General features: G+C 37.2%; 1 protein-coding gene across 1 annotated transcript; it reads left to right on the top strand.

Moving 5' to 3' along the window:
* The first annotated feature begins 1,011 nt into the window (after positions 1–1,011).
* stox1 (storkhead box 1) lies at positions 1,012–20,193 on the top strand. The gene is made up of 4 exons (XM_073835150.1): positions 1,012–1,453; positions 15,991–16,143; positions 16,558–18,820; positions 19,736–20,193. The coding sequence occupies exons 1-4, from the start codon at positions 1,141–1,143 to the stop codon at positions 19,881–19,883; spliced, it is 2,877 nt and encodes a 958-aa protein (XP_073691251.1). The 5' UTR covers positions 1,012–1,140; the 3' UTR covers positions 19,884–20,193.
* Positions 20,194–21,576: the final 1,383 nt, after the last annotated feature.

Genomic DNA, 21,576 nt, shown 5'->3' with positions numbered 1-21,576 from the left:
TTAAAAATGAGCTCCACTGCAAAATGTAAGGTAGATAAAGGCATACATTAATATTGTGTTTTACTTGTTTGCTGCAGGCCTAAACTGAAGCAAAATTATTTCATCGTCATACTTACTTGACGTTGTGGTTTAGGCTACGTTTACATTAATCCGAATACATTTGAAAACGGAGTTTTCATTTTAAAACGCTCTCCGTCCACACTAGCGTTTCCAAGCGTTTTCCAAAAGTTTCTCATCCACACTGAAACGTAGGAAAATATCAAATTCGCCTTACTGCGCATGCCTAAAGTCTCCAAAATTATACAGACGCAATAAGTTTTCACGCAATTCTTCTGGCGGGATAATTTACGGAAATATCTCATCCACTGACGCGTCTATATCGCGCTCATTCATATTTTATCTGAAAAGCAGTTGTCGTCATGATTTGCAGGACAGCAACTGTGAGTAAATTTTCTGTCATCTTTTTAGGACTGTAATTTGAAGAGTGTACAAGGTAAATCTTTTTAGCAGCAGTGTGTGAATAGCACAGGCACAATTACTGGTGTAGATATCTATTGGTACAATATGCGTCACATGACTATAAATATGCGTCACCGTTTTCAAAAGCCTCCGTTTTTACAGTCCACACTACAACGTAAAAACGGCGTTTTCAAATTTATCCACTTTGGCCGGAGTTTTTTAGAAATAATCGTTTTCTGTGATAAAAACGGGGTTTTCGTGTAAATGAGAGGCCAAACCGCAGGGAAATATCTGCGTCTTCCCTTCGTGTAAACGGGGCCTAATGACAAAAAACATCTCTGCATAAAGCGCCCCATTAACCGTCTATTTTCCCTGCACTGTTTGTTTACTTACTACCTGTAGGTTCTTTTCAATGGCAGTCCAGACGCGAACGCGCCCATATAATTAAAGAAACGTTTTGATTGGTGCACTGCTGCGCGCCTCCCCTGCGTCAGTCCGTCAGCAGCGGCGGTTGCCTTGGGAGCTCGTAGACACCAAAGTACACATGTAGAGTCGAGACACACGGGGCGGCGTCCTGCTCTCTAGAAATGTGACACATTGCAGTCGCTGGATTAAACAAACCGAATGATGAGGGCTTATTCTCAAAACTACATGTAGAATGAGATTTATTTGAAGGCAGAAATGTCTGTACAGCACCGCTTGGTCCAACTGTCAGCCGCGTCGCTCGCTGTTGTTCTCTGTCGGGACGAGGACAGTAATTTCAGCGCGAGCAGCACCACCGGACAGGATGTGTTTGCGGACTTTAAATCGCAAAATTTGCGGAGCTTCTGGAATAAAAGACTCGTGAAAGCGGTGTCGGAGGTTTCCTTCCAGGGATGGCTGGAGAACTCCGTGCTTCTCGTCCAGGGCAATGCCAATAACTTGGAGGTGTTGAGGGAAGCGTGGATGCGCAGGGCGTTGAGGTCACCCAAAGGATACATTATCAAAGCAGTGGGTAGGTGATCAGCATTTGGCTATTTGCAAGGGGTGTTATGAGATGTGGAATCACTCGATGGTCAGAAAGCTTTGTCTACAGCCTATGGAGAGCTCTGTAGATTTAACTGAACTTGATGAGAACCAGTGCACTACAGTCCCATGAGCGTGAAATTTGAGGAAGACTTGAGGTTTAACATTTGTTTCTTCTAGGATTTTGTTGATGAGTGACATGGTAAAATGTAATATGATCCTGAAAATTAACTTAACAAATTAAATTTTTGACTAATTATTTCTATTTGAAAACAATCTTTATTTATTTTTTCCAAATCAAAGTCAGTGCATTGGAATAAATATTAAGAAAGACAAACAAATATATATATATATATATATATATATATATATAGATAGATAGATAGACCACTATAGACTCTCATTACTGTGTGACAAGGTCAAATTTTCTTAAGAAAAATATTTATTTTGTGAAAAGGCACATTTGAGTAACCCTAAGAAAATGTATTCACATGGATGCATCAAAAAGTTTGATCTTTAAACACACTACCAGTCTAAGGTTTTTGAGTTTTTTCAGTACGATTTTTAATGTTTTTTTAAAGAGGTCTCTTTTGCTCACCAAGCCTGCATTTATTTGATCCAAAATACAGCAAAAACAGTCAAATTTTGAAATATGTTACTATTTAAAATAACTGTTTTCTATTTGAAAATATAAAAAAATGTAATTTATTCCTGTGATTTCAAAGCTAAATTTTTAGCATCATTACTCCAGTCACATGATCCTGCAGAAATCATTCTAATTTTTAAATTGCTGTAAACATTTAACAATATTTTAGGTTTCTTTGATAAATCGAACGTTCAGAAGAACTGCATTTATCTGAAATAAAAATCTTTTGTAACATTATAAATGTCTTTATCACTACTTTTGATCATCCTTGCGCTAGCTTTTTTTTTTTTCAAATAAATGCTGATCTTTGTTTCTATTCATCAAAGAATCCTAAAAAAAAATGTACTCAACTGTTTTAAATATAATAACAATAAAAAATTTTCTTGAACAGCAAATCAGAATATTAGAATGATTTTCGAAGGATCATGTGACACTGAAGACTGTAGTAATAATGCTGAAAAAGATTTAACTTTGAAATCACAGGAATAAATTACATTTTAAAATCTATTTAAATAGAAAACAGTTATTTTAAATAGCAAAAAATATTTCTTTTTTTTACAGTTTTTTTTTTACTAAAGGCTTGGTAGGCAGAAGAGACTTTAAAAACATTAAAAATCTGGTAGACTGTGTATGTTTAAAAACGTTTTTTAAAGATAATGATTAAGTTGTAAATCAAAAGTACAGAAGATATACTTTTTACACATACTTTTTACATGCTGGTTACACCATTTGACATTTTTAGAGACAACATAAAACATGTTCTTAAAAATATACTTGCCGTGTGTTCTAAACAAGATTTGTTAATAATTTCCCCTTTTTATCATCTCACAGATCCTTACTAACATTGACAGATTTTATTCGAAAATCAAAATATAATCTTCAGCGGTGTACATGGACATTTTCAAAGCAAATCTCTATAGGGATCCACATGCTCTATAGGAGATCTACATATTCCATGAATGTCTTTTTCTAAAGGTCCCCAGATTGTTTTTCCCCAGCTATAATAGAAAACCACATAATTTCCGTTCACTGTAGAAGGTAGCCTCTTAACCTAACCTGACCAACAATTCCCTATGAGACCTCAACATGCTTTAGGCGTAACTGTGTGCGTGCAACATAAGTGCATTATTTCCAGATGACAGGAAATATGATTTCTGGGGAGCTGTGTACCCCGCTCTCTCTCTTTGACTCAATTTTCACTGCTCAGTTTAAGCTGAAGTGGTTAACTGCCAAAATAATAGGGCATCTTGATTTAGTGTGGGTGCAATGTTCATGTTGGTTATTGTTGTGTTTTGATTGGGGATAAAATTGTTTTCGTTGGTCACATGTGGAGGTGACAGACCTTTTGTGACAGTGTGGACTTGTGTTGCCTCAGGTGTCGCTGCTTCTGGGAGGCATCTGGTTTGCCCACTACAAACACAAAGCAGATTGTAAGAGCCGCCATTTGCTCTTGCTGTCACAAGCGATGAAGGTGCATGCTAACACACTGGGTATAGTGTGTAACTGGGGCATATTTGAGCTAGGACCACACAAAAATGGGACTGAGAGAGAGAGCTTTTTTCACTTCTTTCGGAAATTGGAAGCACACTCACACATATAAAAAAATTGTTAAGACCTCAGGTCAGGTTGTCTGCTGTGGTGACATAAGCCCAGGCCCAGCGTCTTTTGTAATTTATTACCCATTCACTAGAGCCCATAGTGCTGAGTTATGTCCTGTCCAGTGTGTCCACCAGTCTTGTTTATAGCTTGGCTACTGGAGCTGATGTCCCTTGTTTCATTCTCAGGGTGCTACCATAGAGTCTTTTTATTGTTGTCTAGAGACGGCGCCAGGACATTGTGTTGGCAGTGGTTTAATTAAAGTATTGAAATAATATATAACTGTAAATAAGATAAGGTAACTGGAAAATAACACCTCCAAGAGCTTTTTTAAACTTCACTTTAGATGGGATACACTTTCAGTACTGAATACTTTCAGTGTTTTTCTAGGCCTGTGTTTAGTCAGCAGGAAAGGGTTAGTGGCTGTGATTACCCATCAGCAGATGGGATGATGAATGAGCCTACCTTGCTCTCTGTCCTCTTGATTATCAGTATACATTAAGTCAAAAGACGGATTGTTCACTGGGGCCTGCTGTGCTTTTTTAGCCTCCTACTCTTGATACTCATTGACCTTTTCAGCTCAATTTTTTAGGCTTTTTTTGTCTTTTGTATGTTCTCCAAAACATAATAAATACATTGATATTAATTTAGACCACTATTTTGTGACTTATTAGTTAAAAAGACTGATAAATCAATCACCATTTACCCTCCTTTATGTCTTTCCAAACCCACATTCCAAACCCACATGCACAAAATAATCACCAAAGCTTTTATCTAGTCTGCATCTGCCCAGATCCACTTTTTTGGATTCTGGATGCAAATATGATTCATTCAAATATGGTTTCCAGATCCAAAGATGTTGTTTAAGTCAAAATGGCAATAAAGCATAGCACTCATATGCAACTATAACAGAAGGTTCAAATGCTCACTGTTGATTCAGAAGGAAACACGATGCATTAAGAGCTTGAACAGATTTAAGATGTGTATATTTTTCTTATTTTGCCTAAATATCATATTTTTTTAATTTAGTATGGCCCTTCAGAAGCTACAGAGGATACTAACATGTTTCCTAGAAGACAAAATAAATCAAATTTACCCTGATCTTCAAATTCAAAAATCTTAATGCACCGTTTTTCCTTCTGAAGCATCAGTGAGCGTTTGAACCTTCTGTAATAATTGCATAGGAGTCTCTCAGTTGTCCTCAGTGTGAAAAGATGGATCTCAAAATCATACAGTCATTGCTGGAAAGGGTTCAGATACACAAAAATGCTGAAAAACCTTAAGGATTCCTCTGAAGAACAGCAAGCAGTTTAACTATTTAAGATAAACAAGGGACTATCACTGATCAAAAAAAGAAAGAAAAAAAAGATGTAGATCATTCAGGTAACAACACAGTATTAAGAAGCGAGCGTATGTAAACTTTTGAACGTTTATTATTTTCTCTTGTGGACTATATGTAAACGTCTTTTATGTGAAATATCTTATTCAGGTCAGTACTAAATAAAAAAAATTACATGCATTTTATATGATCCCGCTTATTGTAGTAAAATAATTAGCATTTAGCAGATTCTGCAAGGTGTATGTAAACTTTTGACTTCAACTGTATTTATTTATTTATTTATTATAAAAAAATTTTTTGGGAAAAGGGGTGTTTAAAACACATGCTCCATGTTCCTGTCATTAAGTACTCACTCTTATATCGTTCCAAAACCTGTAAAACCTTTTTTCATCTTCAGAACATGAATTAAGGTATTTTTGATGAAATCTGAGAGATTTCTGTCCCTGCATAGACAGCAACAAAACAGACACATTCAAGGCACCGAAAGGTAGTAAGGACATCGATAAAATAGTCAATGTGACATCAGTGGTTCAACCGTAATTTTATGAAGCTATAAGAATACTTTCTGTGCGCAAAGAAAACGAAAATAATGACTTGATTAAACAATTGTCACACAAACTATTTTAGTCATGTCCTTACTACCTTTCTGGGCCTTGAACGTGTCAGTTGTGTTGCTGTCTATGCTGGGACAGAAAGCTCTTGGATTTCATCAAAAATATCTTCATTTGTGTTCTGAAGAGGAACAAAGCTCTTATGGGTTTGGAACGACATGAGGGTGAGTAATTAATTAGCATTTGCAGAAACAAGAAATTTAAGGCTGCCTCACCCTTGCCCGCTTGTCTGTTGAAATCTGAGGTGCTTACAATGGCTGTCTGAAGTCTTTGCATTATTGAGGAGCTTTGGATCATGCCGTCATACTCAGAGTGGTATATCATCCATGCTAAGGTTGAGCACAATTAACCTCACTGATATTTTCAATAACATACTATGCCATCTGGTTTAACTTAAGTTTTTATCAGCTGGACCGTGTTTGTTAGTGCGCATTTATGCTATCGTCAAACCTAACTGTGAACATATACACGTGCCTCTACCAAAGTAAACTGATTTGTTGGAGGTTTATGCAATGTAGACTCCATCTCTCAGATCTCAGCTCATTAGCCGTGACATGGCGTCGTGCTGGACTCTTTTATCCCGAGGTCAACACCCCGTGGTTCTCATGCATTGAAAGCTGCCCTCTTGGTTAACAAGGCACCAGAGGTCACTGCTCCCCTGCGCTTTTCTCAAAGATGTCATTGCTGACCACAACACTTCCAGGTGTGCACCGTAAACAGAGGAGGCACAGTTCAGCCAACATGTGTTTGTAAAAGAACAAAAGCTTTCTTATTCCCATGAAACCATATCTTTCTTTCACTTGAGGGAAAACCTAATAAAAGCAAGAAAGAAATTTGCTTGCATATAAAAATCTATTGTAATGCTGCGTTCACACCGCCCCAAATGTCATGCGTCAGTTGCGGCAAGATTACATGTAAAGTCAATGGTTGAGTCCGTCAGAGGTCCGTCAGAGGTCCGTCAGAGGCTCTGCGTTGCGTTGTGTCCGTTGGATCCGTCAACTTTTCAAGCGTTACCTGCGTTTCAAGCGTCAACGCAGCAAACGCAAGCAACGCAGAAGTTCAGCTAGCTGAACTTTTGACGGACTTGATCACTTGACGCAGTGCGTCAACCAATCAGAGCGTCTCACTGTAGCGACGTCACCACACGTATTTTGAATGAAGCGGGAGCAGAAAAAACAACAACATACAATTCTCTGCGATTGCAGACGGCTACAAGCTTATTCTAGCCGTCTGCAATCGCAGAGAATTGTATGATCCGTCCTCGTTGTTGTATAAAGACAGGAATGTAAAAGAACTTGCTTGGATGAAGATTGCTGAAGAGATCGGGATGTCAAATCTTTTCTCAACGTAATTATTTCCCATTTCGTTAGCTAGCGAAACATGGTCATGAGAGGATTCCAAAATGTCCAGTCCCAATAGTTTGCCATGGTTTAATCAGGGGAAGTGTGCAAAAAACTAGATGCGTTGGGAGCGTTGCCTGACGTGTGCGGTGTGAACGCACCAAAAAGCAAGCGTTGCCAGCTTCAACGTACATGCGTCAAACTAGATGCGTTAGGTGCGTTGCCTGACGCAGACAAAGTGTGCGGTGTGAACGCACCATAAGAGTGGCATACGATATCATCACAAGCAGATACTCTAGGATAAATAATAAGTAATAGAATAATCCATGTGTGTAGTTACACAGAGAACTATTATAATTTAATAAATTACATTAAAATGGCATTAAAATATTATTATTTTTTTAAGCGAATTAACTCATCCAAGTGGTCAGAATAAAATAGAGTCATATGCCGTGTACATGCCCAGTTCTGGAAGATAAAGGTGGAGCTGGATCAGGTTTCTAAGAAAGCAACCAATGGAATGTTTTCCGAGATAACCAAAAACCCAAACCAAATTCTGCCATGACCAGCCATGTGTGTTTCTTTCAGACTTCTCTATTTTTCACCCGTCGAAATCATGTATCTTTTATCCATCAGTGTAGTTAAACAACCCTGACAAGACACTCTTGTCCCAAACCTCTCTCTTATAAAGCTCTTCTCTATCCATGTGTCTGCTGAAGCTAATTTCACATTGGAAAAATGCATGTCTTCCTGTGACTTCAATTATCTCAATATCCAAAAATTCAAGCTGTTCATTGAAATGCTGTCTGCACGTAACTTCTCATTTTCAGCTTGAGAACTCAGTGTTTGTTTTGAACAAATGTGAGTGTGTGTTGGCGTGTATATGCGCCTGTTCGTGGGTTCTTTCTGTGCATGAGTGGTCCGGAGATATTTCGTCATGTCTCCTTGAATACAGCTGACATGGATTTCCCTTATCCGTCATAATAGGAAATCATCATACTATATATTTGAGAATCAGTATGTTATATACTGCTTGCAGCATCCTTCTTCCATTACACAGGAAGTCAATCCCTGATGAAATCTGAGCTGGATGACATATTTATGTAATTCACAGCCAGGTGGAGATCTAGGCCAGTACAAACAAATGAAAAGATTATCCTGCTCTCCTACTGTGAAGCATTGCAGCTAATGTGTTTGCCATTACAGGACAGGTCTTCCCCTCATATGTCCATTCTTCTCACTAAATGATGCATTTCCATTCCAAAAAAATGATGTAAATGGTCTATTCTCGAGTAGGTATGACCTGACTAATCCATTTCCATGCTCCTACTTATCTGAAATCAAGATATTGTAACAAAGCTTTTGGCATTAAAGTGGTTTGCAGCTTAAGATTAAGCTTCACTATATGTGCAAGGCCTCCAAATGTAAGGTTAACAAACCCAAAATCTGATGTAGCTCAGCCATGGTCAGAGGAAATGACTCTCATCTGGTGGAAATTACCAGCGTGGAACTTGATTAGCGGTGTAAGAATGTTGTAAACTGTGGCTCCTTTAACTTCTAGTAGTAAAACTAGTATGAAACGCCTTATCGCTTCAAGCTAATTATGAAATCTGAATATTCCTGTATACTCCTTGAGAAATAAGGAAGAGTTTATAGTAGATGCAGTCCATCAGGATGACTTTTTTGCAATACTTCTAGCATTTCATTTTACTCAACTCTCTTAAAGGAGAAGTTCACTTTCAGAATAAAATTTTCCTGATAATTTACTTACCCCTTATTTCTTCCAAGTTGTTTCAACGCTGCTTCAAAGGGCGCTACACGACCCCAGCCAAGGAGTAAGGGTCTTACAATTGGTCATTTTCTTAAAATAAAAATAAAAATGTATATACTTTTAAACCACAAATGCTCTTCTTGCACTAGTAGTACTTTACGTAATTATATTGGAAAAGTCACTCATGGTTAGTTCTTCTGTGTATTTCGGTTCAAAAATATAGGGTAGGGCGAAAAACTCTCATCTCATTTCTTCTCCAATTTTAAAATGGTCTGACATTGTTGTTTGACCTTTTTTGTAAAAGGTGTTTGACTTTCTTTGCACGTTCGCTTTGTAAACAGTGGGTCGGTACTTCTGCCTATGTCACGTGTGCGTGATAGGTAATGTTTGAGGTCAAGCTAGTGCAAGATTTGCATTTGTTTTTAAAAAGTATATAAATTGTAATGTTTCTTTAGAAAAGACCAATCGTTTCACTATATAAGAACCTTATTCCTCAACTGGGATTGTGTAGAGCCCTTTGAAGCTGTATTGAAACTACAGTTTGGACCTTCAACCCGTTGGCCATCATTGAAGTCCACTACATGGAGAAAAAACCTGGAATGGTTTCCTCAAAAACCTTCATTTCTTTTCGAATGAAGAAAGAAAGACATGAACATCTTGGATGACATAGGGGTGAGTAAATTATCAGGAAATTTTCAATCTGCAAGTAATTTGTATAATAAAACATACAGTAATGTTATTACAATTTATAATGACTGTTTTCTATTTTTACATATTTAAAATGTAATGTATTTCTATGATGCCAAAGCTTTTTAGTAGTAATTTGTAATTAATTCAGTCTTATCCTTCAGAAATTGTTGTAATATCATGTTTTGGTGCTCAAGAAACATTTCTAATTATTATCAATGTTGAAAAGAGTTTAACATTGTATAAAATATAAATCTTATGTGGCATTATAAATGTCTTTGCTGCCAAAGCTTAATAAAAGTATTCAGTTCTTTAAAAAAAATCATACTGACCTCCAAACTTTTAAATGGTAGTGTAGACACTGTTATTCCAAACACACCATTTTTATGCTACATGGTATTTGTTACTCTTTCTCTATAGAGCAAAGGCCTAAGAATGTTTATTTTTCCCATGGCAGGTAACATGGCCTATTTGCATCAACTTCAAAAAGGTCCCTAGTTTTTTGCCTTGAAACCTGATAGATGCTACCAATTGAAAATTACCTCCTTTCAGGAGACCTGATACAACATGCTCTGCACAACTACAAAACATTATTCTCTTCAATACAGGACAGCAAGCTGGTGGGGCTTTCAGAACATGTTTATATGAGGGTCTTTGTGACTTCTCACCAAGTCAAAATATTGGTTTAGTCACTTGTTTTCGCTGTACCTTGAGTTTGTCAGTGTCAAACGACTGTACAATGATAAAGTACCTACTAATCACATACCATTTGTTCAAAATGACAGCATGAATGTGGAGACATATTTCGTCATCATTGTTATCAGCATGTCAGTCAAGTCAGTTTCTTCTGTTAATGAGTACACGAGTCCACAGAGTATCATGAAGAATGTCAACATTGTAAAGTGGTTTTTTAATCAGTCTGACAAACCAGCAAGATTTCATCTATCATGCCTGTGTGGGAGGATTGGTAGAAGAACTTTTGACATGGCTAACATTTCAAACAAGTGTTTCATTTCAAAACTACACCAGACACATTCTGTGAGAGGTGTGTTAACTATCAAGAATGTTTGTGAGTGGCTGAAAGGGATAAATGTTTAGGGCCTCTTTGGATTTATGGACCTTTTTACTTGTGGCATGGCAGGCAAAGCATTGTAAAACCTTCATAGTAAAAGGTGTGACTAGGAACCCTACAGCTACTAATGACAGAACAAAAACATTTTTATTAGTCCACCAACAACATGCAAAACTGAAAAGCAAAGGCTGAAATGAATGTGTGCATGGATGAGAACACAAACACTGTACTGAAGGACTGAAGCTATTGACTGAAGCTATTCCAAAACAACATATGACTTTGCTCACTTCATTGTTTTTCGTGTTATTAGAGTGTCACAGTATTAGGGCCAGTGACTGGGTGATCTGAAGGGAGGTCTGAATGCTTACTGGGATTAATGTTTCAGTTCCCAGCAGAAGAACTGAACCATCTCCACAGAATTTTTAACTGTTATGTTTCTGAGGAATAGATGCATCGCCCTGTTTTGACTTCTGTGTGAAAATGTAATCGTGCATGCATAATTTTTTGGCTGTAAAAAGCGTTGAAGGGGTGTTAAGATAGAAGGTATCGTGTTTCAGATTGTCGTGGTGCGTTTAAGGTTTCTAGGAGGTTGGGGCTTGGTCGTTTAAAGTACCTCATAACTTTCAGCTGTGGGGCATGTCTGGAGATCTGAAAGACAACATGGTTTGTCTTTGCAAATTGCTTTAAAAAAAATTAGACCTGAAGAACCTGTGTATTTTTTAATTAAACAAGACATAGAACTAGCTTTATTTATTAACATATACTCATTTCTATTGAGTAGTCTACTAAAGTCAAAGTGTGCTTGAGGTACCATTCGCTCTATCTCCAGTTTCCTTGAACCATGAACTTGAGTGTTTTTAAAAATTGCCATTTTATGAGATTGCTGACCTCTTAACTTTCTAAGGTCATTCAGACATTTTTATCACTAAGCAAAGACCACAAAAATGTCCAAATAATTGGGCTTTCAAACTTGTAGTATACTGTTTCCACCATATGTCAGCTATTTCTTGATCACGTTAACCACAGATAACCCCTATATAATGCAGGACTTTCTTCAGTGTTGAGATGACTTTGTAAAGGTCATGCTTGTATGGTAATAGTTTTAATATTTCTTGATTTTGCTAGTCAAATCCAGCCTGGTCTCATTGTTTATATGAGGTATTAGACTGTAACATTTAGAAGCACAAAACATACATTTGTCTATGCTTTTATTGGTGCTGAAATTTATAATTTGGATTATTTTAATGTTTAAAACTTAAATGTCTGCGCATTTTTATCAAAAAACTTTAAATATTTAAATATATAAATATTAAATATGGCAAAAAATGTGAAAAGCAGCACCAAAAGTAATCCAAATGACAATGTGTTGCAGCCGCAGTCCACTCTGGTGGAATGCAGTAGTTTTTCTATGAGGTGCAGAGCAGAATTTTAGTTAATAATCACTAAAAATATTATCCAGATTAATATCCCAATCCATTTCATGAAAACACGCATTTGCCATTCAAACACACCTCAAGAGAAACACAGCATGTCGCAGTCCATGACAAATCAGGTGAGAGCCAAGGAACGTTAGATTATTCTGCCATAAAACCTGTCGTAAAGTTTCTTGAAATGGCAATTTTTGAATTTGTAACGAGTGCATCAGCATGGGTTTTGATGCTTATGGTTGCTGCTCAGGAAGGAGATGAAGTCTTAAATTTGGTTCTGTTCCTCGCAGTTGTATGGATTCTTAACATTTGGATACTAGCGCACAAATAAAATTGATCTTTTTGTAATTGTTGCGCTTTTGGTGTAATTTATGGTTCTATTGTCAGTCACAGCATGTCAGAGAAAATGCCTTAAGTGTCCCATGGCAAACGAAGTAAACAGTACATGATAAGTAATGACTGAACATTTGCAGAAATGTTATATTTATTTTATGGGTTTAAAGTTTAAAGTAACTTTAGTTTTTTCTTGTGAAATGAGTTTGCAACAGAAATCACACAGAACAGAACAAAATGTTATCATTTAATATTACGAAAATAAGTAAACAATTTAATAATCCAATTGAAAACAATGCTATTGATATGACAACTGAATACAATAATAATAAAATGCCACGTTAAAATTTATTCATGTTTAAAGTGTCACCAATACGTCACTATTGTACTTTAAAATGTAGAAAATATCTCAGTGTTATATGTTTAGATGCTGTAAATATGCACTATTGTACGTTTTAGTGTCTGCAAAAATGTAAGTAAATGTACATTTGTAGAACCACATTTTACGTAAAATACATACGAATTATCCTGAGATCACATTCGCATCAAATGTCAAAACCTAATTAAATCTTCAGTCTACTATTAGTGATTTGCCAATTGTGCACTTTAAATGAATGACACCTAGAAAAGCATGTGATTTTAGCCACCCATGAAGTACAGAATTCCCCAGAGGCAGGAAGTTGCCTATAGGGGGTTCAACAACATGTGTGGCATTATCAAGTTACCTTTAATTCACTTACTTTTCCCCACCTCCTTTCACTTCAGTCCACTGTGTATTTTTGTTGTTTCAGCCACTTAAGGTGGTTCAGAGAGGATACTGTAAGTAATGGTTACTCCTGTGACAAGGAATGAACCTTACCACATTCAAATCTTGTATTTATTAGTACAAGCATGGGCGCTGAAGAGCACCTTATATGTGGTTTATATGTATGTTGCTTGAATCAACAGAGCACTTGCACGTTAATTACCTCTGTGGTTTCATTCTGTGAAGTTTGACGCCCACAGCTGTCCAGGTTGTTTTTAACTCTCTCGAACAATAATTAAGTTGTTTTGGTTAACCTGTCTGCTGCTTGACATAGCCTTAGTTGATTTCTTTTTTTGTATGTAAAATTATTAAATAAAAATCACTTATCAAAACCAGTCATAAGTAGAATGGGAATTTGGAGCAGTAGCCAACAATACATTGTATGGGTCAAAATTATAAATATTTTTATGGCAAAAATCATAAAGTAAAGATCATGTTCCATTAAGATATTTTGTAAATTTCCTACCGTAAATATATCAAAACTTAATTTTCATTAGTAATATGCATTGCTAAGAACTTGATGATTTTCTTTATATTTAGATTTTTTTTTTCCCCCTTAGATTCCAGAAATTAAAAAAGTTGTATCTCGGCCAAATGTTGTCCCATCCTAACAACCGTACATCAATGGAAAGCTTATTTATTCAGCTTTCATATTATGTATAAAATGTCACAAATATAAAAATACAATTGTTGGTATTTTACTACATTCCAGTAAGATGAAAGTGGCCTGCTATGACCTCTGCGATGAGCGTCAACAGTTGTAGGCTAATGTGATAAAGACAAAATGGCTATTTGAGTAGCCACGCACAAGACGTTCACATGTGATTTTCAAATCTTGTTTACTCAAATTAATTTATGCTTAAATGTCAACCACTGGTTATTTTTTGTATTCGTTTATAATTTGTAAATTAAAAGACTTGTCCCACTCCCTTTTTACTTCTTCCTTGCCGCTGTTTGTGGTGTGACATGGCTGCCATGGTATCTGGTGAGGTATTCTTGTGACAAAAGTCTTAGTGTTGTCAGAACAGCTTCATGATACAATGAGCCCAGAGTGTTTCCCTGGAGAGAGGAATTAAGGGTACATGTGTCCTTAGTAACAACCACACGCCCACGTCAGCTCAATTGAAGCTGGAACTCTCAATTGTTGTGCAAAACGTTTCCCGCTTTCACTCTAAAAAGACTATTTAACACACTTGCTCCTAAAATGATGTTGACTGTAAAATTCAAGAAGTTTTCTAGCACTGTTTTTGCTGTTAAAGCATCTACTGTTGAAGTCAAAAGTTTACATACACCTTGCAGAATCTGCAAAATGTTAATTATTTGACCAAAATAAGAGGGATCATACAAAATGCATGTTATTTTTTATTTAGTACTGACCTAAATAAGATATTTCACATAAAATACATTTACATATAGTCCACAAGAGAAAATAATAGTTGAATTTATAAAAATGACCCTGTTCAAAAGTTTGCATACACTTGATTCTTAATACTGTGTTGATACCTGCATGATCCACAGCTTTTTTTTGTTTATTGATGGTTGTTCCTTGTTTGTCCTGAACTCCTGAACAGGTAACAACACAGTATTAAGAATCAAGTATATGTAAACTTTTGAACAGGGTTATTTTTATAATTTCAACTATTAGTTTCGCTTGTGGACTATATGTAACCGTTATTTATATGAAATATCTTATTCAGGTCAATACTAAATTAAAAATAACTTGCATTTTGTATAATAATTAACATTTTGCAGATTCTGCAAGGTGTATGTAAACTTTTGACTTGTACTTGTGTCTACAACTGTACTTCTCAAGGACAACCTAAGGATGTGCTATTCCCACTGAAAATAAATGATGAAGACAAGGATGGACTTATTAAGTGCATGCATCATTCTTTCCTCTGTGTATACCTCTCAAACTACATGTGGTCAGAGACCTTAGACAGGATATTTCCTGTTTTAAGCCTTAGACGGGATGTTTTTCCCATGAAAAACTGTGTCAAAAGTGAAAAACGATGTTTCAGCTTACTATTATCTCTGGGTGCTCCTACAACAAAAGAGACTGAATTAGTTGCCAAGCACGCAGAGAGTCAGACATTTAATGAATGAATAAATTAAGCTAAAAGTGCAGGTCAGGAATAGCAGTGACTACTTGTAAAACTGTCTCTTTCATTTACTTTTGCATATATAAACCTAATAATCTAAAAACAAAACAAAAAACAAACCAAAAATATATATATTCACTGTATGTTATGTTTTCTCACCTCTATGTTCTTAATACATTGATTATACTAAGCTGTATATATATGTATGAATCAACCAACAGTTTTCAGGTTTGTGTGTGTTTGGCCTTTAGTTACTAATGAACTTTGTGGTGGGAGTGAGTCTTACCTAGGCTTTGGTTAATTAATCAACAACAGAATGGCAAATGTCCAACATTTAATGTTGTCATCCCTAGTTAATAATTAAGACTTTGGCCCTATCCGTGACCACACATAACTGAAGAACTACTTGCTTTAGTGGTTAAAGCAGAAGAAGTCTGAAAATGCATTAGATGTGGACAATGAAACAAACAACTTTGACATGAATACTTGACCACTTGTATGTTGCTTGTTCCACAATATTTCCACAATCAGCATATATTAATGTCTATTCAATATGTGCAGCCTACTTATGGAAATACTGTGAAACAAGCAACCTAAGCTTTAGGACACATAAACGATTGAGCCCTTCATTAACAGACACTTTATTTGAATGTTAATGTTTAGATATTCTTTGTGTGGTATTATCTCTCAGATCTACCAAGCAATTCAAAGATTAAAAAAGACTAAATAAATAATAAAATACATTTTTTAAATGACACTGACTTCAATTGACCATGTTTTGTGTATTGTTTTCACAGGTGATCTGTCTCCTGTGCAGATGTCACCAATTTCCCAGTCTCAGTTCATTCCACTGTCTGAAATACTGTGCTCCGTCATATCAGACATGAATGCCGCCCATGTGGTTGTAAACCAGGAAGCACTGATCAATTACATGATGAAAGCACACCCAGGTAACACAATATTACGTCATGTTTCACTTTACTGTGCTTACCCTTAGTGTTGTAGTACCAAGTGTTGTATCAATTCAGATCCAGCTTCTGTGCCACCACTGCAGTGCAAAGATGAATTTTGTTGTTAAAGATTTCATTTGATTGGTAACAGCTCTGTAAGTGTCTTATGATTGTAATGATTCAAAATAAGCCATTTCGCAGTAAATGTGGATCCCTTAGATGAATTTGAGCAGTGCTGGTCTGGTCTTGGTCTTGACCTGCCTTGGTCTTGTCTTGATCTCAACCCCTCAAAGTCTTGGTCTCAACACACAATAGTCTTGGTCTCGACTTAACTACAACACTAGCTTACCTGTACACTACCTTATTAAATTTTCATTATGAAACAGCTATTCACACCAGTAATTTTTGTTTCAGGAATGACCATTCCCACTCAAGACATCTTGTACAGTGCTCTGGGATCTCTTATTAAGGAAAGGAAGATCTATCACACTGGCGAGGGCTACTTTGTAGTCACCCCTCAAACATACTTCATCACCAACAACATGGTGAAAGAGAGGAATTGGTGGAGTGCTGGCGACAATGAGCTGCCGTCACCTCCTCCCATCACATACCTGGTGAGCAATGAGAGCTGCATGGACGCCTCTACTGAAGTTCCTGTCATGGCCCACTGTAAATCCTGCAGCTGCTTCACCCCTCCATCCATTGTACCTTCATCAGTCCAAGACCATCAATCCATCAGCATCAGTGAGTGCACTGGAAAAAGCCTCAAGTGGCCCAAAGAACACAAACCCACCACTCAGCACCAGTCCACGTCTACCGCAGCAGACTACCAAGCCAGTGAGATTAGTAAATCCACCAACACCAGCCGCAAGGACAAGGAGAAAGCCGGCCGCAAATTCGGGCTTAACCTCTTCCGACGAAACACGGGGAAGAAGGAGAACAAGCCGAAGAAAGAATATGCCACATTCTCTGGACAATTCCCACCGGAGGAATGGCCTGTCAGGGATGAGGATGACTTGAACAACCTCCCCAGAGATCTAGAACATGCTATTATCAAGCGGATAAACCCAGATCTGACTGTGGACAATCTAGTAAAACACACTGTTCTTATGAAAAAGCTTGAGGAGAAAGCTGAAAGAGCAATGGAGAAAGCTGTGGACAAGGGCATTTCCACTGAAGCTCTTGTAATTAAGCAGAGGCCTCATACCTCAAAAGTCATAGGAAAGAAATCAGCTCCCAGAGCTACTCGCAGCAGAAGAAGAGGACCTTCATCCAAAGAGAAACAAAGGGCAAAGAATAAGACCTTGCAATGTGCTGAAGATTTAGAAGCGGATGATCAAATTCTTCCTCACCTCAGAGGAGAATTTGCTTCAGATGAACCTGACAATCACGAAGATCTGAATGCAAAATGTGTCTACAAGAAACGGATAGACAACCCATTTCTAGGACTGCCAGGAAGAGACCTGGAAACAAACATCAGCCATAAAGAACAAAGGAGGAAAGAAGCCAAGATTCCAACCTCGGGACACCGGGAAAGACCAGGTCACAGGTCAAAGTCCTGGGATCCTCACCGGGCCAAAGCAACTGCTGAAAGCGTGGAGAAATCTCACACTTTGAAGGACGCACCCTGCGAACAGGGTGTAGACTCCACCCTGGATGTTCAACCAGTTCAAGAGCTTTGTGGAGATTACAGCTCGGCGTACCCTGAGAGCAGCACATTGAGAATAGAGGACAAAATTAGGCTGAGAGAGAATAAAGTCCGAAGCAGGGAGTACAGAAATGGAAGAGTAAGAGAAACTAAACGTCAGGATGGAGACCCAAGACATGTTCCTGACCAAAAGAACATTGTAGATCATGCTACACATTGTGATCAAACAGAAGTACCTCTCTCGTGGCCTAAACCTACAATTCAACGTAGGCTTTCCCTACATCTGCTTAACACTAAAGAAGAGTCTCATCATCGTCCTGATCTGCTGTCCTCACACCAGCAACTTGGCAATATTACTAGCCATCAGCTGTTAGATGGTCAAACCCTGGAAAGAAACACAAGCCAGACTGAGAGTGAAGTTCATACAGATGATGAATATCGAATCTATCAAAAGACAGTGGAAGATGAGGATGGTTGTAGCTCTGTCTGCCTGAATGAGGATTGTGTTCTTGACTGTGAGATATCACAAAGCAGCACTGCTCGTTGCCGTGAGCCTGTCTGTGCAAATGGTGTCTGGGAAGGACATTTCATTGAGGAACATGCTCATCACAAACCCACCAGAACCAGGTCGCACGAATACAGGTGGCAGTTTTCTGATCACCAGATCCTTCAGAAAGGTGCTAAACCCAAACAAGAAGTCCAGGGTTTGCGGAAAAGACTACAAGAATCCAGTTTGGCAGATGATGAACATACCGAAGCCCTTGAAAGCAGCATTTTTGACTACTGTCAGACCAGCGAAGTGGAGTCAGATTCTGAGACCATACATAAATCTGCAGATGAAGCAGAAGCTGGCAAATCTAACCACTGGATTTGTCATCCAGAATTAAAAGACTGCCATCAGAGGACAAATGAGGCTTCTGGGGATACTGGCAACATCGGTGCAAGCCTAAATGACCCTACTGGGGCGTGTGCAGGAGAAACCACAGAGAGTCAGAGTTACACAGCTGATAGTGGGATTGACTCTCCAAGGTTAGTCTGAGGTCATTCATTCGAGATGTGCATTTGATCCATAAATGTAATCGCTTAATGTTGCTACATTTGAAAGATCTACTTAAATATTACTGCAATCAAATTCAAGCACCAAGCTCAGCTCAAGGTTCATGCTTACCAGTGTTTAACACTTACCATTTACTTACACTTACATTTGTATTATTTTTAAAGAATTCTCTTCTGCTTACCAAGCATGCATTTGATCCAAAAACAGCAAACAGTAATATTGTGAAATATATTTACTATTTAAAATAACTGCTTTCTATCTGAATATAAGTCTTCAGTGTCACAAATAATTCTAATATGCTGATTTGCTGTTCATGAATTTTTTATTATTATTATTATTATTATCAACATTTAAAACAGTTGAGTACATTTTCTTCAGGATTCTTTGATGAAATCAAATTTTGTAACATACACTATACCATTCAAAAGCATGGTGTCAGAATATAATTTTTTTTTAAAGAAATTATAGAAAATAATACTTTTTATTAAGCAAGTATGCTTTACATTTATCAAAAGAGATGATAAAGACATTTATAATGGTACAAAAGATTTCTATTTCTGAACTTTCTATTCAGCAAAAAAAATAAAATAAAATGAAAAATTCTACTCAACAATTATACATTTTTTGAGGAGCAAATCAGAATATTAGAATGATTTCTAAAGGATCATGTGACTGGAGAAATGCTAAAAATACAGCTTTGAAATTACAGGAATAAATTACACTTTAAAATATATTTAAATAGAAAACAGATGTTTTAAATAGTAAAAATATTTCAAAATTTTACTATTGTTGCTGTACTTTGGATCAAATAAATGCAGGCTACACATGAATGTTTTATTGATTTCATCAAAGATTAAATAGTTTGCTTTTTCATTGATTTTTTGCAGGACACATATGAGTGTAACCTCCAGTAACTCCGCAATACTTAAAGGCCTGAAGCATCGTGGTTTCCTGCAGAACCTTGAAAAGCTCCACTCCAACGGCATTCACCCTCAGAGTACACTCCTCAAACTTACACCTGTCATGAATGTTTAAGCAAATTAAGACGTAGCTCAGCATCTGGGTATATATTGTGTAAAATATGTATATAATCCAACAAATGTAAATATACCACCCCAAGAAAAACTAGGAACTGAAGGTAGTGCATTTATATACCTAATTCATTACAGTTTTACATTTAAACTGATTAATAATGTTTTTTTCCTGACAACATCTTTTTGTACATGATCCTTTGTTGTTTAGAGAGAAAGTCAGAACATTACGAGGAATAAACCTCTATTATCTATGTACAAATGGTAGGTCATTTGCAGAAATAAAGTGGCTCATGGCTCAATGGTGCATTCTTTTTAGTTTTATGTCTTGATTTTATATATTAAACAATATTCAAAGTGGGAAAAACGGAATTACAGTGACAATATCTGAATAAATCTGTTAGCAATAGAAATAGGAATATACTATAGCCATATATTTATAAATGGACATGAAATTAACATTCCCCAGCTAGTTCGTTTAATGTATTTTATAAATTAAGCAATGTTTAAGAATACATTTTTATCTTAGGCATACTGCAGTTTGAAAGTTGAAAATGTTTTTTTTTTATAAACTAACGTGTGTCTGAAGCACACATACAGGTATTTACGTCTACAAATCTTCCACGTTCCTCACATTAGCATGATTTTTTTCCATCTGTACCTATACAAATGAACAGATTGGCATCTACTACAGTTGAATAGAGATACAGTCAAGCTGTGCATTGTGGCTGCTCACAAGTCAGGAAAGGGCTATAAGACTATATCTAAATGTTTTGAAGTTCCAGTGGCTACAGTGCAAAGTATTATTAAAAAATACAAGACGTTCTGCACTGTGAAAAATCTCAGAGGACGTGGTCGGAAGACAAAAGTGACACCTGTGCTGGCCAGGAGGATAGTGAGAGAGGTGAAAAAGAATCCAAGGATCACCACCAAGGCCATCCTGATGAATCTAGGCTCTGCTGGTGGCAATGTCTCAAGGCAGACAGTTCAACAGACACTGCACACCACTGGGTTCCACAGACGCGGACCAAGGAGGACACCACTTCTCCAGATAAGGCACACAAAAGCCTGCTTGGCCTTTGCAAATGCTCATCTGGACAAAGAAGAAGACTTCTGGTCTTCTGTTTTATGGTCAGATGAAACGTAAAAAAGGAGAAGCCTTCAACCCTAAGAACACCATCCCCACTGTCAAACATGGTGGTGGGAAACTAATGTTTTGGGGGTGTTTTTCAGCCGGTGGACTAGGGAACCTAATCACAGTAAACGGCACCATGAAAAAGGAGCAATACATCAAAATTCTCAACAACAACCAACATCAGGCAGTCTGCAGAGAAACTTGGCCTTGGGCACCAGTGGACATTTCAGCACGACAACGACCCAAAACACACAGCAAAAGTGGTGAAGAAATGGTTAGCAGACAAAAATATTAACGTTTTGCAGTGGCCCAGCCAGAGTCCTGACTTAAATCCAATTGAGAATCTGTGGAGGGAGCTAAAGATCAGGGTGATGGCAAGGAGACCCTCCAACCTGAAAGAGTTGGAGCTCATCGCTAAAGATAAATGGGCAAAAATACCAGTGGAGACATGCAAAAAGCTGCTCAGCAATTTTAGGAAGTGTTTGATTGCTGTAATAGCCAATAAAGGCTTTTCTATTGATTATTGAGAAGGGTATGAATAATTTTGGACATGCCACTTTTT

Source organism: Garra rufa, chromosome 2 (assembly GCF_049309525.1).
Source record: "Garra rufa chromosome 2, GarRuf1.0, whole genome shotgun sequence".
Taxonomy (NCBI): Eukaryota; Metazoa; Chordata; class Actinopteri; order Cypriniformes; family Cyprinidae; genus Garra; species Garra rufa.
Note: the sequence above shows the minus strand (reverse complement) of the source record. Positions and strands in the feature narration are given on the sequence as shown.